General features: G+C 30.6%; 1 protein-coding gene across 2 annotated transcripts; it reads right to left on the reverse strand.

Annotated features, from left to right (window-relative positions):
- On the reverse strand, positions 1-27,431 carry LOC129906012 (uncharacterized). Of its 2 annotated transcripts, none has more exons than XM_055981639.1 (5): positions 27,054-27,431; positions 14,251-14,661; positions 12,181-12,328; positions 6,572-6,888; positions 1-1,023 (listed from the first exon to the last, which is right to left on the reverse strand). In XM_055981639.1, exons 1-5 carry the CDS (start codon positions 27,163-27,165, stop codon positions 884-886), a joined length of 1,128 nt encoding a protein of 375 aa, XP_055837614.1. In that variant the 5' UTR covers positions 27,166-27,431; the 3' UTR covers positions 1-883. The 2 variants fall into 2 exon arrangements, with proteins under 2 accessions (XP_055837614.1, XP_055837613.1); XM_055981638.1 differs by having other exon boundaries at positions 134-1,023; positions 12,169-12,328; positions 27,054-27,430.
- Between the last annotated feature and the right edge of the window lie 88 nt (positions 27,432-27,519).

Genomic DNA, 27,519 nt, shown 5'->3' on the forward strand with positions numbered 1-27,519 from the left:
CATACATTATTTTCTTTAAAACAACATAAAGTCAAAATGAAAAAATGGTTTTTTTTTTCTATAAATAACGCAACATAAAAATAACAAATCATTTGATTTTTAATTTTTTTGTTTGTTTTAAATTACACAAATTTGAATTTATTTATTTTGTAATTTAATTACATAGGTATTTTAATATTCTGTTTAATATCTTCATACGCCACAATATACATGTATATTTTGGGTAACATTTATATTTTCTCTATAACTAATTAATTTTGTATATCTTCATGATATACCATAATATATAATATATTTCTAAATATTTTTTTTTTTATTTAAGTTTCAAAAACAGTCATTTGTATTTCCTCTGAGCCTCTTAGGTTTTAATTAACTTTTAGCTGTGTATAAATAATATCTGGATTCATGTTTTTTTTTTTTGTATCTACTGTATGCTGATCATAAATTGTTAAAATAGATCGATTATGATTTCTAAGAGTTTATGTGAAGAGATATATAGTTAGTTTATTTAATGAAATAGGTGCATTTAGTTTATGTTTATTTTTACATTTATATTTAAAAATATATATAAAAAAAAAACATTTTAAAAACTCAAGCTAAATGGTTTATTGACTTATTTTTAATAATCTACTACGTTTTTTAAAGATTGTGTGTTGTGATTTTTTTTTAAATTTCTAAATTAATTGTTAGAAAATGCTTATGGTATGCACTTAGACCCTGTATAGGTTTTTTACTGTAATGTATAATTGATTTGTTTGTTTTATAAATATTTTATTAACAATGTGCAATACAGTAAGTGTGAAAAAAATCCATATATCATAATTAGGTGTTTTGTTAAATTTTAAAATATTTGTAGAGTTTGAAATTTTTGTTGTTATTTTATTTAAAAATATTTTTGAGATTTTGTAAGTTTTGCAAAGCGCTCTGGTGTAATACTAGCAGCAGACATTGGCTCAGCTAAAAATCTTCCTGAACCAAGAGATCTTTTCTTTTTGGAAACCATAAAACGCTTGGCTGGATACCCTGGAATAAATATGCAAAAAATAATATCAATTACAATGATCATGAGGAACAAAACTTATCTAATTTTTATCCAAATTTTTATTTTTTTTTTTTATTAAAAAGAAATTAAAAAGTATCTATAAATAATAATTATACAGTAGACTTTCGCTAACTTGAACATACCATAACTTGAACAATCCAATAACTTGAACATCCTATTTTGCTGAACTTTTTTATTGCTGACTCTATAAGTTGAATATTTTAAATATTCGAAGCTCTTTAAGTTGAACAAATAAATTGTATTTCAACAGAAGTTTGAATTTCCTCAATATAGGATACTACTTTTGTAATCGTGTTGTGTGTCATTTACATTAATTTATATAATAACAAATTGAATTCATACAAAACGAAGACTTTTTTATTTCTTCCAGTAACTTGAACAATCCAATAACTTGAACAGGCCTGGTTTCGTATGCGTTCAAGTTAGCGAGATTCCACTGTAATTGCATTATTTTGTAGTTCTTTGTTGTTACTTTTTTATCTGTTATACTTGCCACATTCGTACATAGAACCTACAGACCCAAAACTGAGGACCCTCGAGGAGGTTACAGAAACAATATTGACCTATCCAAACCGAAGAAATCAGATGAATGAGATGACATTTCCAGCTTCATTAAAAATATAGGCTCCCGCAGTAATGATCTTCTAAGATCTAAGCCATCATCCTAAAAAACTTCATCAACATTAGCTACTTCCCGTCGAAATGGAAAATTGCAAGAATTGTGCTAGGAAAAACGCAACCAATATTTTTTTTTATTTTTTCCCGGAACTTTTTTTTTAACAAGTGGAGGATCAAAAATCATTAATGAAGTCACATTAGACCTGGAGTTGAGCAAGGATCAAAACTTGGCCCCTTCCTCTATAACATCCTAACGTCAGACCAAACGCCTGCAAGTGAGTGCCAGAATTTGTCACTTTTTGACTTTTGAATTTATGCATTCGTCAATGCATAAAGACTATTTTTGCCACTTTACCAGTCTGTCTGCATAAGCGCTAGTATGCGGCATTTTTTGAGAGGGTCTTTTGGAATTAATTTTTAAACCATTTATAGGGTAAAGTCGGGTGATATGGCACCACGGGTGATATGGCACCCTTTCAATATCTCCCACTCAATGACTTCTTTTCAAATCAAAAAGAGCAAAATAGAATTCAGTCTAACGTAAGCTTTCAGTGGATGCATTCGGATCCGCAGTAACCGTTGCCACTTAAATTTAAAAAATGGAAAAACAAAAAAGTGAGTTCAATTTGAGCGAAAAGTTTTTTTGTGTAAAATTGTTGTACGTGTGGTTCCAAAAGTATTTGACGCCGGGGGTTCATTTTAACACAAAAAGAACGGTAACGATTGTATTTTTGTGTTTGCTCATTGCAATAACTAAGCAAACGTGATTATTCGTGTATTTTGAAGAAAACAGAAGTGTAGTCAAATGGGGGATATGGCACCCAAAAACCTCGGGATATATGGCACCGGTGCCATTTCCCCCGCATCTACTTTTTAACCTATTTATTTTTCAACTGACAATTGTAATTTCAAAAAACTTCAGCAAACCAGGCCAAGTGGACTTAAACCCAGATTACAGCAGCCGTTGGAGCTGCGGAATGTCAAAAAAAGCAGGACCTAAGCATTTTGCGATTCCCTTCACACTTCACTACATTAAAAAGGCTTCTTAAATGACCAGAACCTAAAAGTTTGCCAAATAGCTTTCAGATTGGATGAAAAGTGCGGAATAAGGCAGTAATCATAATGTCACTTTGGGTCTCATGCTTCGTGTACGTCTTTCAAAAACACATGCAACAAGTGTCACAAAAAAATATCAAGAAGATATAGGGTGCCATATCACCCTCGATTATGTGCCATATCACCCTCCATTTTTTCAGTCATGTTTTTTTTAATGTTTTTTATTTTTGCAAAAAATAACAAGAAATTATCTTCGAATTACACTTATGTACCTATTTTGTGTTTAAGAAATAGTTTTAATATAAATCTGATTTTGTTTGAAATAGATATCTTCTTTATTTCTCAAGTAATAACGAAAAACGAAAATGGGTGCTATATCCCCCGACTTTACCCTAACAGTTTTGTAAAAGTTAAATTTTCTCAAAAACGACTTGATGAAAAATTGAAATGTAAGTTTTTATCATACCTGCCACAGAAACATTTTTTTTATTTTTGAATTTCTCCAAAACTACAAATTCAATTACATACTATTTTTTCTTTGCGAAAGCAATTACCTATATAATTTTATTATAAAAAAAAGTTTTGGAAGAAATAGATTTTTGATTTTAACCCTCTGTCGGCACACGGGTGCGAATTTGGTACGACAAAAATAAAAACTGGCCACAAAAAAGTGTCTTTATAAGGCTGAAAATACATTTTTTTGGAATTGTGAATACAATATTCGAATTCCTAGGAAAATTCTACATCAATTTCATAAATGATTCTCTGTAAAATAGTGAGACCGAAAAAAGCTCTAGCGACATGAAAAAGTAAAAACTAAATTCGCAAAAAAGAGGTGTGCCTACAGAGGGTTAATACAAATTTTGAAATTTTTTTTGTTTAAAAATGAAATTTTCGAAAAAAGTTTTGGATTTTTGATTAGTAACTCAGTGTGACACTCAAAATATATCTATATGGGCGGAGATATGCAGAGTTTATTGCACTCTGTTGCACATCAAATTTTAACCAATTTTTTGTATACAGTTTAGGAATGAAGACATTTAGGCCCAATTTATTCACACTCCATTAAATTTACAGTCTCCGTTTAAAATGGGAAATTTTAAAATTTGTATGCGATTTGACAGATTTTTAATTTTTAATGGGAACTTTTAATATAATGGAGAGTGAATAAATTGGACCTTAGACCTTTTCAACAAGTATACCTAAAACATGTAGTTTGATTAAACCACCTAGACTGAATAAGCTGAACAATTTCAAAAATAGTTACGATTTTTTTCTTCATTTACCCAAATTAAAAAAAAAAACCGATTTATTTTTTTGAGGCCCCTGAGGTAATATTTTTGCGGCTGAATACCAATTTATTATGCATAACACTGAAGAATATAATTTGTCTGTCTTGTGTCCGAAGTGATTCATGACAAATATCTTATCTTTTTGCTTCGTTACTTTTACAATAAATTGCCTTCTTAGGATTGTCTTCAGTCATGTCCTCCTATTCGGGTAAACTATTGAAATTGGATACGAATATCTTCTAAATGGTTAAAGCAATCGATTTCTATCAAGGATCTTTTTTGTAGAACGTTTGAGCCCCTACAAGAATACATCTTGATAATTTTGAAAATAATAAATTCTCAGTGAACTAGAAAATTTTGAAAAAGTTAAAAAAAATGTTTTAAAATTTTTTAACTTTGACCTCTAACTTCTTTCAAATGGTTTTAGATTAATAAAAAGACGTTTTTTGAAGAGGAATCTGTTTCCTACAAGAATATGTCTTAGTAGATTAACTAAAGCTCAAAAATTGGCAATATTAGGGAACCCGGCCGAATAGCTTAGATTTTGATGATCTTTTTTTTCAAACGTCGGTAATTAAAAATACTTTAAAGTCTATAGATTAAAAATTGCCGGTGTTGCCGTTTTGATTTTTTAAAATTAATTGAAGATTTTTGTGATTAAAAAATTTTTTTTTTCAAAAATTTTTCTTAAATTTCATAAATTAATTGATGCCAAAAGATTGTCTAAGAAATTCAAAAACATATATGGGAGTGAGGGACAATCTTCCATCGTTCAAGCGATAGATTCAATTTTCTTATTAATTGACTTCAAACACAAACAAAATATTCGAACACAACGGCAACACCTACAATATTTAAATATACATTTTTAAAAACCTAGAAGCTTTTTCTTATTCATAAAATTCAAATTAAGAAAATCGAATAAAGGGCTTTTGAAAGAATGGTAATTGAACTCAGATTTTTGAAAAAAAATTATTTACAAAATTTTAACATGTCTTTTTTAAAACTTTTTCGTTATTTAAAATGCATTCATTTTTCAAATTTTTTAGGCCACATTTATTATGATTTGAAATTATAAAAGGAAATGTCAATATGTATTACAGTTTATGAAAAAAATTAAGAAGTATTTCATTTTCGAAGAACTATTTTTAATAGAAGAAGAAAATAAACTTATTTTTTTTTTAAAGTTCAACATTTATATATAAAGTTATTTTTTTATTTATTGAATATCCTTTATTGTTGAAAGTTAAATAGCAAAAGTTTGAAGTTCTTATTTGCCAAAATCTTTGAGAAAATCAATTATTTCAATGCAAAAATTCAGTTTTTATCAAAAAAAACCCATTGAAATTGAAGTAATTTTTAATTTTTTTTTTCAAAAGTATGATATATATTGCTTTTTCTGCTTCGGAATATAACTGATAATATTTATGGTCAAAATTTTTTTTTTTAAATAAATTCATATTTTATTAGAAAAAGTTTGGAAAAAAGTCATTTTAAATTTTTTTAATAAGAATTTTTATTTTAAATTCTGAGTTTGAGGACCATTTTTTCAAAAACTCTTTATTAAATTTTGTGGATTTAAATTTAAGAGATAAGAATGAGCTTTTGGCTTTTTAAGAATGTATTTTAAAATATTGTAGGTGTTGCCGTTTTTTTCAAAATATTTTTTTTATGTTGAAGTCAGATTATGAGAAAATTGCATTTATCGCTTAAACGATCGAAGATTGTCCCTTACTCCCTTATATTTTTTTTCCCTTAAATTACCTAGAGAATCTTTTGCTATCATTTGTTTTATGAAATCTAAGCAAAAAAAAAATGGTTTTGTTGAAAAAAAATTTAATTTTAATTTTAAAAAACAATACGGCAACATCGGCAATTTTTAACCTATAGACTTTAAAGTATTTTTAATTACCTACGTTTGAAAAAAAAAATCGTCAAAACCAGAGCTGTTCAGTCGGGTTCCCTAATAATTTGCTTTAGTTACTCCACTATCTTGCCCGTTTGATTATTAAAATTTTTCAATATCTTACAACCTCAAGAATAAAAAACAGAAATGGAGGATCTTTCTATTTATATAAGAGCTCATATTTGATGAGTATATTCTAGAGGTGTCTAGCAGTCGATTTTTCGAAGTATTAAATAAAAAAAAAACACTCTTTTTTGATGTGTGGCTGAATACAATTTGATTAGACTATACTCAGTATTTTCGAATTTAGCATACTTTTTTCCGTAGGGAACCTTTAAAAACTACATATCTTAACATTTGGGTTCACGTATGTTCCAAATTCCAAGCGTGACAGAGTAGCAGCTATTTTGTATGACCTGTCAAAACTAAAAAGGAAACAAAAGCATTATGTGTAAATTAAAAATATTAAATATTAAACATAAATATAAAAAATAATATAATAAAGAAATCAAAAATTAATTTAATTCCTATAAATGCAGTTCGATGTATGTAAAAGTAAAAAAAAAATAATGTCAAATTAAATTTTTGTCAAAAATTACCCCATTCCATGTAGGTACATTATGTACGTTTACTTACGATTAATTCCATATTTATGTTCCCGAGCGATTTCATACTTTGGCATAGCATCTACATTATATGGTACCCCATAGTAGTCGACAATTGATGGCTCAACCCACGAGCTGCTAATGTCGTTATCGTCGTTATTTTGGTATTCATAGTTGTTGTTGTTGTTGGTATTGCTGTTGGGATAATAGGATTTTGCTACTGGGAAATATGTATCGGGAATGCTGTAGGTGTCAGGCTCAGATTCCTTGCGTGAACGTTCACCAGCTTCGACAAGAGCAACCAAGGCCAACATATCAGCGGGTGTGAGTTTCGATTCACGTTTCAAACTGAAAATTGAGTAGAAAAAAAAAAATAAATATAATATTATTTAACTTGATCACAGAAAAACAAGAAAATATTTACGAAAGAAAATTGTTGTGTGTTTTGTTGTAATATAAATACATTATAGACAGTAAATTATTTTCCAAGAGTATGTTTGTCTCTAAGGAACGGTTTCATATTAATCTTCATGAATAATTTATAATTTTTCTTGTTTGTTTTTTTTTTTTTGAAAAAGGGGTAGTTTCTTACTCAAATCCAGAGTATTAAATATTTTGGAGTGGTGTTTAAAGCTGTGAATCGTTGATTGTGTACACGTTCTTTTGAAAAATGAGACAAAAGCGGATTCTATTTGAATAATTTTTGTGTGGGCATTGGATAGGATAGAGCTCTTGTGATGTGTCCTCGACGGACGTCATGGGTGTCCCTCAATCAGAGTTGGAGACATTATTACTTTTTTTTTTATGTTTTTCGTACTTTCGAATAGTTTTCCACTTGAATACACTTTGATTGTAATTTGAATATTATATGGATTCGATACATATACAAACGATATACATACATGTATGAATACGTATCTACACCTACATAAACATATGCATATTTTATATACATAACGAAGAAGAAAAACGTAAGTTCAGTTGAACCTTATACTGAATCAGTGGCGTATCCAGACAAAAATTTGGAGGGGGCTGGAAAATTTTACAAAAAATTTTTAGAGGGTTAATTAACATACCTATACGTAAATTTTTTGAAATCACTTTTCAATTTCACGTGAAATGAAATATCATATTCTTCATTTCGAACGATTTCGAAAACTTCGAAACTGTCAAAACTGAAAGATCATCCATTTTTATTTTATTTCTAAAGTCAAATTACTGCGGCTTTGAACATGGACGCAATTTTATTGGCAATTTTAATGGAAAAAATGCAAAATTTAAAAGAAAAAATGAAATATGTAAGTGAAATGCAGAGCATGGGCGATATAATTGAAAATATCAAAAGAAAAATGAATTAGGTTGAGTTAGATTCATTGAAAAAAGGAACCAAATTCACGAACAGAAACAAAGTGAATTAAATTCCATCAGAAAATCTAAATGAGTGAAAAATGCAGAACACCTAATTTTAATTTCGGGAAGTGAATGCGCGAAAGTGAAATGCTGAACCTGAAAGTTTCAAAAACTTGTTTTCAATGAAATTCTTTTTTATGTTTAATCCGAAATATATATTTTGTGCTACTTTTTTAATACAAATCAGAAGCACAACCATTAATCATGTTGACCACTAACATTTTGGAATTACAAAAATATCTATTTCTATGTCTATATTTGAGAAAAATATTATTTTTGAAAAAAAAAGTAAATATCCTTAAGACTATAAAGTACGGAGTTTTGAGGTTGCATAAGCAATTTTGCAAAATTTAACGGTAATGTAATTCGACGTCAAAATTTTAAATTTATGCCAATCCGCAAAGTCAGCTAAGGCTCTTATTGAAAGAAACACAAGCAACAGCCCTTTCAGAATTTGTAGGGGGGGCTCGACCATCTGAGCTACATTTAAATTTTAAAGATTTACGAACAAGTTTCAGTTAATCATGTACATTATGATAAAACCAGCTAAATAATAACATGATCTTGAAGGCTTGGGGGGGGGGCTTGAGCCCCCTGAGCCCCCCCTCAATACGCCACTGTACTGAATTTAAGTTTTTGACAAAAACGAATGAACGAAGAACGATTTTTAACACCAGAGGTCCAGGGTTCAAATCCCAAGACAGCCCACTAATTTTTTTAAATTTTTTGTTTGCTTAAAAATATTTTTAAAATCATCTTAGACAAACGTTTAACAGTTTAACACCCTTAGCTCCTGACTCTATATAAGTTTATATAGCTGTCTTAAAAGGAAATTTCCCTCACTTTGACTTGGCCTTTAAGATGAAATTGCCAAGCGTTGGCTTGAGACACATTTATTTCTCTTCACTCCATCGGCCAATGCGTGTCCAAGTAGAAGAGAGACAGTGGCGGCACACAACCTCTTTTCTTATAACCATTGTTGAGCTGGTCAAAACCAAACACCTCACAAAATTTCAGCCTCCTACGATGAGTAGTTTCTGAGATATAGGGCTTCAAAAATCGCAAAAACCGTAACCAGTCACTGATTCACTGACTTACTGACAGATCATCAAAATTATGGAGAACTTCCCGATATCCTAGAAACTTGAAATTTTACACTGTGATAGGACTTGTGGTGTATAAAAGGAAAAAATCGAAAATTTGAGATTTTCAATTCAGGGGGCGTGGCATCCGCAAATTTCCGCTGAATTTTCATCTGCACTTCTGATTATCGTAGAATCTTGAAATTTTGGAGAATGGTAGAGCTAGTAGTTTATACAAGGAAAACATTTAAAGTTTGAGAATTTCAGCCAGGGGGCGTGGCAACCGCCCATTTCCGCTGAATTTTCATAAAATATTATAGAGCACTTCTGATTATCGTAGAATCTTTAAATTTGGTAGAATGGTAGAGATGGTAGTTTATACAAAGGAAACAAATTTAAAGTATGAGAATTTCAGCCAGGGGGCGTAGCAACCGCCCATTTTAACTGAATTTTCATCAAATATAGAGATTTTCAATTCTACAGCCATACCTTGCAAAAAGTAGTGAAATCACAACAAAAACATTACTGTTAAAAAAAGAGCCAAGTTTATGTTGAAATTATGCTCGCACAAAAAGTACTGAGATGTAAAAGTGTACCAAGTTCTAAAGTTTGGGTTCAAATTCGTATCAATAAAATTTTGATTGTTTAATTGGCAATTTTTGAAATAACTTTAAAAATCGGTAATTTAAAGAAAAATTGTCAAGAGAACAATCAAAATTTTATTGACACGAATTTGAACCCAAACTTTAGAACTTGATGGTACACTTTTATATCTCAATACTTTTTGTGCCAGCACAATTTCAACATAGGAGAAATTGGCTCTTTTTTAACAGTAATGTTTTTGTTGTGATCTTTCTTTCTCTAGTACATTATTTTTCTCTAGGAGTTATACTCTCAGAGTTACAGTACCGCTAATAGTGCATTTTTTTGATATTTTAAACAACCCTTAAAATTAAGTGGGAAATAACTGAAAATGAGATACTTTGCGGTTCTCTTGCTCTGAAAGTAAACTCCTAGAGAAAAATGATGTACTAAAGAAAGGAAGATAATTATATTTCCAATTTAAAAAATCCTTGCAAATTTTCTGTCCGACCAGTCGTTCTCGAGATATTGAGACTAATGCGTTTTTCAAAATGGCGGTCGCCCCACAAGACCAATCATTACGCAAACTGAGATCTATGCTCTGAATAAACCCCTCTTCAATACTGCATCCAAACTTAGCTGACGTCACAACTTTTTTCAAATTTTTCCCCGTTGACTGAACTATAAGCAATTTTATTGGACCCGTGACTGGAAAGTTAGGCAAGAAAAATCTCCCTAACTCGATTTCTTCATTCTGTGCATAAACTTCTGTTCAGAAAATGACGTTGGCTAAATATAATTTAGTCCCTAACGTTTCCTGAACGTGCTCAACGCCTTCAAAACTTGCTACTTAATATCGTTAAAGCTGAATCTATCCCCTATAGAATTTAAAATGACAAGATATTAACACATCAATATTATTTTTTTGGCAAAGCTATCCGCAGTAGGATATATCAGCAAATATCAACATTGACCAAAAATTTACTTCGTCATAGTTCTATATGCAGATGGATTTAAACTCCAACTGCGGATACGGATAAAAAAGCCAAAAAAACACAGCTGAACTGAAACAATTGCGTTTCTCGAGCTTAGACAAAATGTTTTTCATTACATAATGCTTATTTTACCACTATTTCTTAAAATAGTGTTTAGATGAAATAACAAGTTTCATTCCTTCCCTTAAACTATTCTACCAAAATACTCCCGCGTCTAGAAATGCCTTTAATCCCAATTTCGAAAACCATTAAATTCATAGATTCTTTCATTAACCGCACTACACGGATGTGGAAAGCATTACACGAAAGAAAAAAGAAATTTTGAATTTGTTATCAAACAATTAAACATTTTTATATTTTGAAATTTCGATAATTTGAAACTTTTTTTCAAGACTTCGAATTTTTTGAATTTTTGAAATATTTAAAACTATAACAAATAAAAGAAAAACCAACCAAAGCTAGAAGTTCTTAAGGTTAAAAGACTATAGCATTTACCACGATTTTTCAATTTTTTTAAATAATTAGCCCTGAAGAAGACTGTAAATACAGTCGAAACTTCGGAGTAAAAGATAGTCAAAAATTAAACAAGACCTCAAGCCCACTTAGGATTGAATATAAATTCTATAAAAAAGGTCACGAAGATAGGAATAAAACTCAAGTGTCCTTGTATAAAAGTCTTAATCATCCCAGAACTCTTTACTTTGTTTTTTGAGAAAAATTCTTGAGGCGAATTTTGATCTCGTACCCATTGATGTTGTTAGGAAAAGAAGCGGTAACTAAAGTGTTTTATTCATGTGAAGTTTTCGACTTTTCTTAAAGTAAATGAAAAGAAGGCATTAAATAACTAAAAACAAATTTCTAGAAATCAAGATTTCCACCTCCTTTATTTTTGACCTTGTTTTCATTTTTCCTTAATTTTATTCGTGGTTAAGTTTATTTTATAATATTCAACTATTTAAAGTATCTTAATTCAAGATTCAAGTTAATTATGTAATTAAAATTAAACGAAGAAGAAAATTTACTTAATTACAATAAAGTAACAACAGCTAAATAATTTTCAGTTAAAGTTTCAAGTTTCATTTAGAAATATTTGAGCTATTTGCAGAACTTCAAAAGTTCATAATTACCCACGCATACGTCTTTTGTTGTTTTTGTAGTAATTGTATTGTGTGAACGTTACACAATTCATTCTTTAAATTTATAAATTATGCCATTGCATGCCTTGACGATTAGTTTAATTGGACAACAAAGTACCTAAACCTACTAATGTGAACACCTTTCTTCCTGGCATATACAAACAACAATAAAAGTAAAAAGCAAGAGTTTAAACAAATAAGCGTGAGTATGGCATTTCTATTTTTATGTCCTTCCAAGTTGAATCTTTTTCTAGTGTTGAATGTTGAATCCATCTTCAACAAATACAATCAACAAGGAAATATTATATGGAAGCATTAGGAATCTATACCACCAAAAAAATTTAAATTTATTTCCGGAAATAAATTTGAGACAACAACAAATAAAAAAAACAACAACAATTTTTGTTTGAAAAAAATTCTTACCGCATATCGTACTTGTTAAGTTTGTTGTTGGAGCGCTTCTTCCGGTCACCATAATAACGACTCGAGTACTGAAGTGGCATTGCAAAAGGTTCCAAATATGCCTCTGAATTGAGAATATTCTGAAGATTATCGTATCCTTTGTTGTTGGTGCGGTATTGTCCTGAAATATATAAATTAAAAGTAAAATACAATGAATAAAGGAAACCATTAATGAAATTGAAAAAAAAAAAATAAGAAAAACTGTAGGTGGCAAGTGATGGAATGTTGGGGTAACCCTACGTGGGTTCAATAAACCACAAAATACTTACCAGAGCCAGAGATATGGTTCGGCAACTTCACGTGCCAAACTTCCGAGTGGCTATTACCTTAACCGAAGATTCAAGTAAAAAAATCAATAGAAAGTTGTTGGTGGGAGTATACGACAGAGAAGGGAATTATTTCATTTAGGTGTATTCTACGGGCATTTAATGAAGAATTTTCTTCATGAAATCAATGTTAACGTCTTCGTTTTGAGTCAGGGTGAAAATTATATGGAGTGCTTCGACATTTTCTGAGCTACGTAAGAAACTAACTTACTAATTAACTAGGTATACTTATTAGCAAATAAACAAAAATCTGTTTGCCGAATAGAATAAAAGCCCTCCTCACATAAAAAACGCCGCGTTTAGGTTTTCATATATTCAGTATGATTATTTTCATATGACGATTTTACCGTCACGTAGGAGAGCTTTCCGCCCTGTTGATTCTACAGGAATTATACACATAAAAATGCATATGTGCACCGGTCCTAAGTAACAAGGACAAGGACTGCTCCAATTTGGTATGTTTATTGGCTTTTTTTGGCACTTTTTGAACTTTGTTTTACCTAATTCAAAAGTGCAACATCTTTTTAACATTAATTTACTTCATTTTTAATTCTTATTTGGTAAAAATAATAATTTTAAAAATAGTAAATCGTAAAAATATGATTTTTGTCATTTTTTGAAAAATTTTGAAACGCCATTTTTTTTTAAACCCTTATTAGTCTTCACTATTCGCAACTTTTTTTAAACCCTTATTAGTCTTAACTATTCGCAACTTTTCCACGCTATTACGATTTGAAATTCGAAAAAAGTGATTTTCGGCGCACTCTACAGTGCACTCTGTGTATTTTAAATTGCGGGACAGTTCTTTCGATAGATCTTTATCGCTTTGACGTTAAGTTACCGTTGGTCTGCTTATAAGCTATTCGAGTATTTAGGATTTTTTTTTTGCATGCATGCACAAATGACAACAAGAATCTGCAAAACTGAGTACGAGCTTAAAAAAGTTGAATTATATCCTTAAAAAGCGAATACTGGCCCTTGAAGCTTGTGAAGGCTCTATGCTTCTTAAGGAGAGCCTCACGTACATATGCAAGGATTCCGTGTAGAGTAGAAGAATGCCCTACTGCCAACCTACCTAGTGTGACCATAAAATCTCAGCTCTAAAGCTGGTCCACACTAGGTTGATCAACACGTTCAACATTTCCAAATCGACATTCTGAACAGTTTAACAATTCTAAATCAAATTAACTGATGCATATAGGACATATCTTAGCCTACACATCAATTTACCATCAATAATTGGAAGAGTTAACTGTTCATTATGTCAATTTGGAACGTATGTTGGACGTGTTGATCAACCTAGTGTGGACCCAGCTTAATGCAAACAATGGCTATCAGGTGGCGAATCTGAACATGTCTAATTTTTGGCATATCTACAGACATTGGCCACTTAAGGTTTAAAACTTTGAAGATATCAACTGTTGTAAAATTGTTGTAAAATTGTCGTTTAATTATCAAAACAATAAAAATTTCACCGAATCTCCTGTTGAAATAAATATGTTATGCAGTTTGAAAATGATAAATCTTTACTCATAGTCCATCAATTGTATGTTCACTATTTCAAATATAATAGGTATACTCGTAGTATACACTCCCTTCATATTCTTTCTTTTCAAAAACAATACATTTACATACACGAGTTGAATATGTATGTATAATAGAATCCAACATATACCAACTTAAATCGATATTTTTCATGCATGCATGCATAACTTACCTCGGGGATATTCATCCTGCAGCTCCTGCAAATCAGAATACATTAGAGGTGGGTCAATTTCATCGCTCCAAACCCCACCAACGCCAACACCGCCACCACTGGTCAGGGCTGCCGATGGAATTGGATTATTATACAAATCAGCTCCTCCATACATTAACTGTGAGTTAACACCACGCTTTTGAAGGATGGGTGCTGACGCATGATGTTGTTGTTGTTGCTGTTGTGTGCCCTCAATATCAGTATTAGATAGGGCGGTGTTTAGTGAAGTGGCAGTGTTTGACGTGGGCGCTGATAGAGTTTCAATATTTGAATTTTTATTATTTGTAGAAAAACCATCAAAGTGTTCTCGATTGATGCCAGCTACTACTTGGGATGATGGAGTTTTATTATCGTTCGACGATGAACGTTTTACTGAAATTGGAGATAATTAAGAGGCAAATAGTGATTGAAATTAGGGGGAACAGTGCAACAGTAGAAAATTGTGTCGTACAGACTTGGTGTTACGTTTTGTCAAAATAATATTGAAATAATAACAAAACAAACTTTCGAAAACCAAATGAAATGAAGTAGAAAATAATATTTTTGAGTAAATTTTTTTTTTTTTGAAAATAAAAGTCTGTTGGCAACCTCTTCAAAGGATTGAAATAGAAAAACAAAAAAAAAACAACATTTTATTTTGTCTATATTGACCGAGTATTAATTGAGTAAGAGCACCTACACGGAGAAAAAAAGGGCACTTTAAAATAAAATGATGCGCACAATTTCACCACCTTAAAATAAGGTGATATCCGATTAAAATAAGGTGATTCCACTTAAACTCAGTTAACTTTAATGTGAAATTCATCAAATTATAGTCACACTTGAGCTTAAGTTGGAGTTTGTCATGCTTATTTCCACTAGTGAGATAGCACGATGGTAAGGCACTCGCCTAGTGACCCAACAGTTGTAGAGGTTCGATCCACAGTGGCTTCTAGTTGTTATTTTTATTTGCGCATTCAAGAAATTAATGTGATTTGTCATCTTAATTTAAGATGGAAGTCATCTAAGCAAAAACTGGTGGTAGTGGTTCGGTTCGTTGGAATTCATTTTTATTCGGGCACAAGTACTTTTCCTCTTAACCATCCACGAATAGAAATGGAATTCTGCCGAAGCAAAGCGACTCGCGCGGTGGTTAGGCTTTCAAAAAGTCTTACTGGGTAGTGAATGGTTGGGTGTAATTCCATTTTTATTCGGGTGCACCACAATCAAAAAGTACTTCTTCACTTAACCATCCCCGAGTAAAAATTCCGACGAAAAACCACCGAAGCAACTGCACGAGGCACGCCATTCCAAGGGCGCACCAGAGATGAACCACCGCTGCCGCTGCAACACGATCAACCATTGTAGTACAATCCCTTTCCATCATTTTTCAATCTTATATAACTTGTTCTCACTTTTTCTATTTGTCGAACCACCACACCACCGAAGCACATCCGCATCATGATCAAAAATTACTAATTCGTCGAAGCACATCCGTAAGCCGCGTGCGATCGAATTTTTCCACCAAACGTTTGAGGTTTGGTGTTTGGTTGTAAAAATTCTTCACCGAGAGACTTTTTTCAAAATGGCCAAAAATATATGAAACAAGGCCCCAAATAGTTTTGACTTTATTTTTGGAAAAATGAAAGAAAACCCTTAATTTTCTTTTTTATTATGTAAAAAACCATCAGGGAAAAATCACGCGATTTTTTGCAGCTATTCTGTTACTTACTAATGCTTTTCAATATAAATACCGTTCTGCAAACCATCAGGCAGTCCACAATAAGCGGTACTTTTCCCAGAAATAGTATCGGTGTTATAAATACCAGAGTTATGCGCGACAGAATTATGCGCGTCATAGTTATGAAAAACCAAATTTATGAAAAAAAGAGGTTTTGAAAGACCGAAGTTATGAATAACCGAAGTTATGAAAAAACCAGAGCTATAAACACCCACCATTGGCAACCATTAAGAGGAACGATATATACGGAATTAATGTACCAAAAAAAACTAGAGCGTGTAGGTTGAGTCAGGACAAGAAAAAAATGTTATTAAATTTTCTAAAAAAAAATTTCTTTTCGGGATTTCAGAAAACAGGATTCCGATACGCTCCCATTCATTTGCGTTACAATAAAAGAAGGATTTCGTTTTTTTGTTGTAACTCTAATAAATAAAATAAAACATGGCTAATATAATGAAATTAAGCCCCAAAATTAGTGTTGGGTCCCACACTAATTTTGCGATCTAGTTTCATTGGAGCCTTTTTTCATTATTACATGGCCCCAAAAAAATTAAATAACACCCTAAAATTTGAGAAATTTCCTTGTTGTTTTGTGAGCGTTTTTTGAGCCTTATTTCCTAAAGCTAATTTCGCGGAGGCTATCTATTCTTACACGGGTAAACCACCAGTTTTCATCTCCCCAACATTATAGGGTAGAGTTGCCTAATTCCGGCCCTCTCCAGAAAAATCCTTATAACTAGTGATTTCGTAGGATTTATTCCAAATTTTTGCTCTTATTCTGTTCTTTTAAATGTCTCTCCTAAAATTACAATATTCTTATTATTCTTGTTATTAAGTTTTCTTGGAAAAAAATAAGTTTTTGTGAAGTGATCCAATCAGGTATGGTTTTTTTAAATTTTACTGCCGAAACCTACTATCGTAATAAGTGTTTTGTGGAAACAATTTCAGAGCTAATGCTTTGAAATGTTGTTTTTCTTATGTCGTTTTCGATTGGTTTCACTCAAGGATTAACTCATTCTGAAATCGAATAGAACAGGTCAAATCGCTTCTACTCAATTCTGTTTTTTGTGATTGTGTTAGTTTTTATGTAAAATTTCAAATGTCAAATATAAATTAATTTTTTTTTTCTTTCAAACGAAATATTATAAAATAATTTTCAAATATGGTAATATTCAACAAATTAATGGGATAGTTGGTCTGCAAAATATTTTAAATAAGTATATAATGCGTTTATTTGTTTGAAAATAAATTAAATTGAATTTCAGAAAACAATTTCTAAAATTTTGAATGAAAAACAAAAAAAAACTGATTGAGTGATTGTTTTGACTTTTGAATATCCATGTATTAGTGCTTCTTGAGTGGATTCTGAATTTAAATCGAGAAGAGAATTTCTCTTCTGAGAAGCGTTCTAGCTGTCATTTTCGTGCGAATAAAACACTCTCAGAAGACTTCTGAACGCTTCCGGACGATTCCGGACGGCCAATCGAAAACGCCATTATTAAATATATATTACCTATTCTTCAAATAAATAGGTTTTAAATAGAAAAAGATGTGGATTTTGGTAATTTTAGGGGGGGGGCCGGAGATATAACACAAAAAAAAAGCTTTGAAATTCAAGAGTTTCCTGTATTCGGCCCCCTTTTATTGATAAAAGTTTAAAAATTGGGGAACAAAAAATACATTATTATATCATTTGATGTTATAACTTATTAACAATCAAAATTGTTTCTAAATTCTTAAACACAAACATTTAAATAAAAAACATTCAATTTATTTAAGCTTGACCTTATAAAGTCAGTGGCCGGAAATGGGACACTAGATGGCCGAAAATAGGAAACAAAGGATTTAGGAGAATCGGACTTTTTTATACAAAAACTTAAACAAAATATTTTTGGGAACTATTATTAACTATTTTTTTAACCATATACCGAAAAATTATTAAATAAAGTACATTTTATTTCAAGAATTATTCGAAAATGTTGATATTTGACGTTTCTGTACTTTATTTTATGAGACAGAATCCTTAAGGGGCCGGCTACTAGCAACTCTACCCTAATAGCTGTGTTTTATTTTCCTCGTGATCCAGATTAGATCATTGATTTATTTGCGAAACAATAACAAAACAAAATTCTGCTTTTGTTGTAAAGCTAATAAAAACAATGATCTGATCCGGATCACGAGGAAAATAAAACACAGCTAATAATGACAAAAAATCGGAGATCCAGCATATAGCTATCTCAGGAAACCCTTGCTATTTCAGGCAAAAAAGTGCTGGCTATGTCTTTATGCACCTTATTGCTCTAGGTTTAAGGCGATAAAATTTAAAATGAACCCTTTTTATATTAAGAAGTTTTGTAAAAAGTTTCAGTCCTCCTTTCGAGAGTGGCAAATGGAGGAGAAGACAGAAGATACTCAAGCAAAAAAAAGACAGCACTTCAACCAAGATTATCTTCAAAGTTCAGTCCCCAGGCTTAAGAAGACAAGTAAGATTTAATCAGCAATTCAAAAAACCAAGCTTTAACCTAGAACTAGAGAACGCTCTATTAGACTCACGATCAAACAAAAACGACTTTGTTTCAGGCAATTAAGTTAAGATTAAATGCACTTTCTTATGAACAGCCGTACTTTTGCAGATTTCGTACCACCTAGGAGCCTGAATTTGAACACAGATCTTCGCCTTGATAGTCGTTTCATAAGCTACGGGGAACTTCTATGTATTGATTATTGTCATAGCGGAAACTAAGTTTAACTTAAGAGTTGCTGAGTACCAGCTTCCCAATCAAAGAATTTGTATATTTTCTCATTTACAAGTCATTTACGAGTATATATCCACTTTGAACTAACCCATTACGAACCATCTGAGAAACTTAATAAGTAAACTAAATTAAATAAAATTGTATTCCCTTCCCTAGTTTAGTATTGAGATGTATCCCTATATAATATTGAAGGAACCCCATCAAATGATGATGACCATTACGATCACAGATGAATATAATATCATAACTCTTATAAGCTAATTAGAAAATGTTCCATAACTTTATATGAAATTAATCTTTGCCTTAGAAAAAAAAAAACAGACTCTATTCCGCCTTCATCGTTTCCTGTCAGAGGGCGTAAAATACTCAAATAACAAGAACAAGACCTATACAACAACGATATACTATAGTTCTGAGATAACATAAATTACTCATGAATTGTATTTGCAATTTTATGGTGAACTGGAATAGCCCTTGTGGAGAATAAATTCAATTATTCTGTTTGTCTTTGGGTGGACGATGTACTATATTCTATACATTAAATACATGAACATGAGTAAAACTCGCAATGTCATGATATAGCAAAGCAAAAAAGGAGATGTTTTTAAGCTTTGGATTTAATTAGATTTCTGTATTATTAGGCGCTGACATTAATTTGTAATTTGATATAACATTTCTTGTAATTTGTTGTTTTTTTTTTTTTTTTAGTATCCCTTGGGGTATATAGAATTTTAGTTATTTTTGTTTGTATATGGTTTTTCTTTGCTCTACATTGAACTTCCTTTGAGCGCATCAACTAGTTTTGTTTAGTTAAGAAAATCGAAATGCCTTGACTTGATTAAAGTGATTAATAAGAGTATGGAGACTTGTCAGTGGAAATTAAATGGAGACTAAAAGTATTTGAAAGTGTTTTCTTTAAACAATTTTTTACTCGCGAAAAATATCAAAACGTTATAGCAAGAGTATGGCATTTCAATACCAAACTGAAACATACAAATTTTTCCTTATCTCCACTTAGTAGGATTTGGCTCACTGAAAAAGTAAAATAATGCTGAATCGGCGTTAAATCACAATATCACGGTGAAATAAGACCGAACGTCAAAATTTGGTGTCATTTCACTTTCATAAAGTGATAAATAAGCGGTATTTCACGGTATCGCCTTTTATACCATTGATTTTTTTTTTGTTATAAATAAAATATTTTAACCAATTTTCATTAGGGTACAATTTTTGTACAAGTTTTTGTGGCAGGTACTAGTTCTGAAATTCATCATTTCTTAAAACAAAAACACCGTTTTACTCAAGATAATTTTGCAGACTCATTAGATTCTTAGTTGTGTATGTCAGCTGTTATGATACCTTTCTCACAACATAACTCTACCCCTAAAAAAAAAAACACCCTTTCAACAAAAATATTGTTTAGAACTTCATGGATCCTTTTTCTCTGCTTTATCTAAAACTTTCATCCCGAATTTCCTCCCTGTACCATGCTTTTCACATAGATTTCGGTTATATTTTATCTGTTGAAGTAAAAAAACAAACACCCTGTGTTTAATTGACAATAACTTTTCGTAGAGCATGTATCATATAATTATTATTTTCCCCAAACAATTTTTTTCACTGTTTTGTTGACCTTCAACTCCTCCTCCTTTCCAAGTTTCATGAGGGTAACAATAGTGTTTTTTTTTTTATTGATTTTTGTGTACTGTTTTACATGTACTATTTCTTTTTTAACCGTAAAATCTTTACATATCGCTGAAGTAAATAATTAATATGCTATTGAAAAGAATAATGCACATTTGTATTAAAAGACAAAAATACGGTTTTTGCTGTGTGGAAGAACTCCATTCAAAAATTATGAGATGATAATTTAAAGATTCTACGGGGAAACTCAGATAGAAGAAAGATTATTTATGAAAATTTTTAGGCTGCACTTTATTTTTTAACAACCAGTTTTATTAGGGCATTTATGTACAGTTTTTTTTTATATAAAAAAGCGATTATTCTCTTATAAATGAAACCTCATTTTGAATTTGAGAGAAAAATAAAACAACACAGTGGTTGGATATAATTCTGTAAAATAAAAATCATTCAACTTAAAGGTCACAACAAAACTCATTAAATTCTGTTAGTCGTCAACAAACACAGAGCCCACGCACAAATCAATAAAAACCTAATTTAACTTTTTTTCTTCTTTTCCTTTTCCCTTTACAGTTTTTTTTTTTTTTTTTTTTTAAGAATCCTTTATAGAAAACCATTATCGCAGTACTAAACAATATTACCTGCTTATTTTCCAAGCCATATATTGTTACTTATGACCAAAAAAAACAAAATAAATAACATGCACACTTGACATCGTACACAAACAAGTAAACAACAAAAAAAAAAAATTAATAAAAACATTACGTATACGCCACAGGGAACCACGAGGAACAAAGAAGAAAAAAAAAGTTTGATCTAAATGATTGAAATTCGTATGATAAGAGACCTTCATCCTTTATTATAGATAGTTGATCTCAGGGGATCAATAATAAGATTATACAAAAAGAATCTTTACAAAAGAAAGCTTTTAATAAGATTCATTTGATTGATAGGTACAACACAATACGAAGAAAAAAAAAAAAAAAAAACACTATAGAGGTGGCGGAAATTAAATATCTATCTTATTAAAGATAACAATCTGTAGTTATATGGTCGTGGTACTTAGCATGTTTTCAAATAAACTCTTTTTAATAAGAATCACATATCACAATAAATGACAAGAAGATCTAATAACAAGAAATATTGCAAAGCTCTTTGCTTGTGTATATACAATTTCAGTTTATTTTCATTCTTTTATGATGAAAGCAGAGCTATCCGGAGTTTAGTTTTTTGTTCACAAATATTAGACAGCTGATACAAAAAAACTTTGTTTATGTAGAATTTCTATAAAAGAGACAGGATACAATTATTTAACATCCATTATTTAATTTAAAAAAAAAAGTTTCATATTCTCTTGGAAGGAAAAAATGTTACGTATACGCCACAGTGAATTTATTTATTTTTTCATTTATTAATATCAAATAATTTGAAACTTACTACTTTGACTAAATAAAATAAAATAAATACCTTAACTTCAAAAATGTCGTGTTTAATGCAGACCAAGCTTTCAAAATTGCATCGTTTTTTTTTTTCAACACAATAAGTTTGCAAAAAAAAAACAAGTGCTTACTATTTGACAGCAAGTGTCATAACTCATAAGCTTTGTTTTATGGGAATACAATTAAGAAAAGAACAGGAAAGAAAAGTAAAGTTTGATGGGAAATTTTCGAATAGAAAACACCTTCAACAAAAACATTTAACAGTTTTCACAAATCTGTTCTAATCCGTTCTGAGTTCTGACTTTAAAGTAAGTGTAGAAATTTCCAATTGACCTTATTTAACACCAATAAAGGCTGTTCGGACAGAAATTTTATTCTCTTATACCTACAACTTTTCTGTTCCAGCTGTTCAGTTGTTCAGAACAGAACAAAAACAGAACTATTGAATGACGAAAAATTAAATAACAGTTGACATTAATGAAGGACATATCATAACGACCAATTTTAGACGAGTAACAACTTGCCAGTATCTTTGTCATAATGTTGTTATTTTATAGATAAAATCCATCATCAAAGATTGAACCGGCTCATTCTTTGCCAGTTTTCATAACAATTATGACAGTAGTTGTTGTCATAATTACTGGATCTTTAGTCCCCATTGGGAAACACTCTGGTTTAAAAGATATCATTAATTCAAAAAACCTAAATTTCCAAAAATGTTTGTTTCTGCGTACATAAACCGTCGATATTACCGAAATGAGCGTTTCAACTCTAGATGCGATCAAAAGGCCACAGACGCAGTCAATGTGATATCATAAAATGGCAGGCCTGATATTTCTGGCTTATGAAAAAAAAGAATCAAGTCACTTCTGCCGTGTTAACTTAATGTAATCTATCTGCATTTTTGGTACATTGATATAATTGAGTACAATTGATACAATACTCACATTTTCGAATTTTCAAAATCATATGGATTTATGACATCATGCAATGTTTTTTCTATGATATACCTACATATTTTGCTAGCATATTTACTTTTTCTTTCCAATTAATTAATGTTGCAATTCATATCTCAAGACGAAGTCAAATCTTGTAATTCAAATTTTCAGCACAAGTGTTTAGTATTGGCCCAATGAATATTGTAAATTTTAAATCTCAAGTTTAAAATATTCAATATTGTCATTAATGGAAAAATCTTTTTTGATTTTAGTTCTTATAGACCAGGGTCGATAACACGGTGTTACAAAAATGAGGTTTCAAAATATACGCGGGCGGAGACCTATCAGGTTTTGTAGAGCTAGTTGCACTGATTACGAAACAGTATTTGAAAATCCCCTAACACCCCCAAAATCTGGAGTTACAGGCAAAAAACGGTTTTTTAGACCTTCACCCATTGAAAAAATTCTAGCTTCGTCAATTTTTACCCATTTTCAATTTTTTTACTGTTTCTGATAGAAGATAAATATACCTTTTCAACAATGTATAAAACATGTAACTCGGTTAAACCACTTAGAATTTATAAGCTGTCAAAGTTCAAAAATTACATTTTTTTTGTCATTTGCCCAACTTCGGCATCAATTTAAAGTATATGTTTTCAAAACAACATGCTATTTAAAAATTATATTCTAAAACTACATCTATTTCCCAATCAATCGAGGTATTTTTTATGAAAATCACTTCAAAATTGGCTTAGAAAAAAAATTTTTCGATTTTAAACCAGATACAGAAATTCGAACTTTTAGGTATAGAACAAAAATGTTGTTTCGGCACGTAGTAGGATAACTTGGGCGCCAGGATTTGATAACAGGTTTTTGTAGAGGAGCTCAATACAAACATTTTTTTTTTTGGGAGGGGGGTCTATCTCTCTCCGTTTAGGTGGAAGGGACATTTTTCTAAAAAAAAATTATCAAAATAAAAAAAAATTATTAAAAAACAACGGCAACACTTACAGTAACAAATTATACCATTTCCGAAAGGCAAAATTGCACATTTGATTCTAATTTTTAAATCAATATAATATAACCAATAGTTTTTGAAATAATCGATTTCAAAGTTAAAAATAGGCGAACAAAATTTTTTAAAACTCATTTTATACTATTTTTGTCCAGACTGTGAATTTTAGTGAAAATAAAATGCACGACTGGGGTCGCACGTACTTGCTCTTGCAGTTCAAAGCACTTTTATGTTAGTTTACTTGTAGATTTTAGGAGCTGGCTCTATATAAATAAAAAAAATTGATATCGGGGAAGAGCCGACATTTAAGGCAAAATTTTTTTTAAATGAAAAAAAAAATTTTTTATTTGACTTTTTTTGGAAAAAATAAAAATGCAATTTTATTGCATTTGCTTTGAATACTACGCCTGTAAAGTTTAATCAAAATCGTTAGAGCCGTTTTCGAGTTATTTGGTTTAAAAAAAAAATTGTATGGGGGGTACACTTTCTAAACGAGATAAAAAAAAAACAAAAAAAAACCAACTTTCAAAATTCCATAAAAATCATTTGTACCAAATTTAAAGAAAATCCGTCCATCCGTTTAGGCTGTGGAAATGTGTACAGGTGGACGCACAGACGCACAGACGGACGGACGGAATTGCGAGACCCACTTTTTCGGAGTTCTCCATCATCGTAATGTTGGTTTTGATTAAAACCTCAATTTTTTTTTTTCGACACGAAACCAATACTTGCCCTATTGAGCAAGTAAAAAATACTCACACAGAAAACTGCCTCAATTGATTCCTTATCGAAGGTGAAAACTATATGTTTCTATGTCTTCTAGTTTATGAGAAAATTGAAAAATAAAAACAAATAAAAACAAAAAATATTTTGAAAAAAGAAAAATCTGATAAATTAATTTTTCAATTTTCTCAAAAACTATATGTTTCTATGTCTTCTAGTTTTTGAGAAAATTGAAAAATGTGCAAATGTACAATTTTGCCTTTCGGAAATGGTATAATTTATTACTGTAAGTGTTGCCGTTGTTTTTTAATAATTTTTTTTTATTTTGATAATTTTTTTTTAGAAAATGCCCCTCCCACCTAAACGGAGAGAGATAGACCCCCCTCCCAAAAAAATGTTTTTATTGAGCTCCTCTACAAAAACCCGTTATCAAATCCTGGCGCCCAAGTTCTATACCTAAAAATTGAAAATGGGTAAAAAGTTGACAAAGCTAGAATTTTTTCAATGGGTAAAGGTCCAAAAAACCGTTTCCTTAGAAGCTAATTAAATGTATACACAATAATTGGAACCCAAAATAAACTTTGTTGGCATTATGGTTTTCAAGGTATTGCTGTTCAAATATCGTAAATTTTTTCGATATTCAATAATTTTTCTAAAATAATTGTTTAGTACAAATAGTCTGTGTGGAGTTTTACTCTTCGAAAGGTAAATTCGTTATACAATTTTCGTACATGAGGTGTTTCGATATTAATATTGACTTATGACATGAAGGGGAATGGTCGATCAACTGTTTTGAGGCAAATTAGGATTTCCATTAAATAATTTCGCACCAGTCATGCACAGTCTCGGTGAAAACATAAAATCCAAATTAGGGGCCCAATTCCGCAAGAATTCAAAAACATTGAGAATGTGAGTTAATATTCCACTTAAATATTTAAGTTTTATTTCAGCAAATGGGTCAAAGAGATTTTGATAAATTATAACCTTAAACTCGAATTTTAAAAGCTTCTGTTTTTAAATTCTAAAAATTGAAGCTCCTTAAGTGTCTTCTCATGCATTCAAACATAAGGTTTATCGGTTTCTTGAATCTAAATTTTTCCTGCTGCTCGCACTATGTCACATCATAAGAATTGCTAAAATCTCTCCAAAAACTCTTACTACAAAAACTATCTCCAAAAACTCTTACATTCTTAAAGTGAATTTGTTGGCCTAAAATTCTTTTGAATTTAAAATTCAAACATATCTAGGAGAAGTCAAAAATATGAAGTCCAACTTCGAATAAATTATTTTATCCACATTCCTTATGGTAAAAATATTATTCATACATAAGAACTTATTCGATCGGAGTTTAACTCTTTTTTACTCTAAAATGCAAAAAGAAAAAAATAACTAAAAACAAATTAAAATTTTACTGCACCATATTGCGTTCAACCATTTCTTCGTAATTTTTTTATTACCACACCCATCATGACCCATTCTATATAAAGTAGCCCAATATGAGCTAAATGTAAATATCCTTCAACTCGTCAAAGTATACACGACAATTTAAATAGTATAGATATACACGTCAAGTACCTACCTAAAATATATACAAGTAGAGGTATATTCAAGTCCTTAATCATTAATTCATATTAAATCTACAAAATACAGACTTCATCAGTAAAAAAAAAATTCATGTTGATTTAATAAAATATTCGAAAAGAAGTCGTCACATCTTTCACAAAATTAATATTAACTCTTTTTTTTTATTAATTCATTTCTTTTGCCAGCTTGCTTTAAAGTGGGTTGTAATTGTTTGCCTTTTTTTTTTTGTTTCTTCATTTCAAAACCCCCAATGCCCTTGTCGTTGCTCCAACTGCATTAATTACTTTTTACTTTCCCAGACAACGAGAACAAAAAAAAAACAGCAACACAATTTTTTTTGTTTCATTCTTTTCATCTTCATTAGGACGACGACAATTCATATTCGGTTTCATGAACTGCGAATCCAATCAAGTGCTCTTGATGAAGTCCTTTTTTTTTTGCTAGAACAAAGCAATCGAAAAAAAAATGCAAATTTCAGCTAATTGACTTAAAATGAAAATAAATAAAAAAGAAAACTTAAAGCCTCCGCCCTCCCATACAAATTTTATTCTTTTCAGATAGTCGTATGTTAATAACATTTTTTTTTTTATATAACAACCTGTTGAGGACAAACTTGAAGCCGAACACCACCCCAATATTTTTTTGTGTAGGTACACCAAAAACCGTCTTAGAATTTCATTGAGGAAAAAAAAAATTGCAATTCCCTTAAGGATATTATTTTTAATCGAATAAGGATTTTTTTTTAATTTATTTTTAACCTAGCGGTTTGTTCGGGACAAAAAGAAAAATGGTGGACGAATTTATCAGAATGAAAAGTCCTTCAAAAAAAGTACAAAAAGAAAAAAAAAAAGAATCAAAAAAACGAGTGTGGGTGTTTAACTAAAAAAAAACGTCCTTCACCGTCATGATTAATATTTTTTGTAGCTACATATACGCATTTAAACTTACCTTTGTTGTTAAGTTCAGAATTTTTGGCCAAAACAGATGTCGGAACACACATCCCGGCAACAATCATGGCCAGCAAAAGCAAAACAACCGTAAAACTCATAACAAATTGCATTTTTGGTTGAGTGGGTATTTTTTTTTCTTTCTAATTTATGTCCTTTTAATCCTAATATTTTAGGAAAACACAAAAAAAATAACAAATCACTTTCTTTTTCTGTTACACAATATTTTTTTTATTTGGTTCAAAAGGAAGCAAAAAATATATATATATAAACGAGTATACTATAAATGTTAGAACTTCAAGGATAAAAGGTTTTATATTCTTTTCAAGGAGTGTTGTTCTCGAAATGGCTTACGGCAACCGACTATTGCTAAAGCAAGTGGTAGCAACAGTTTTTAAATACCTAACCCTGGGTTCTCTTCTATATTTTATGAACTATTTTTGGCCATGAACGCAAAGTGCACATAT

Source organism: Episyrphus balteatus, chromosome 1 (genome assembly GCF_945859705.1).
Source record: "Episyrphus balteatus chromosome 1, idEpiBalt1.1, whole genome shotgun sequence".
Classification (NCBI taxonomy): domain Eukaryota; kingdom Metazoa; phylum Arthropoda; class Insecta; order Diptera; family Syrphidae; genus Episyrphus; species Episyrphus balteatus.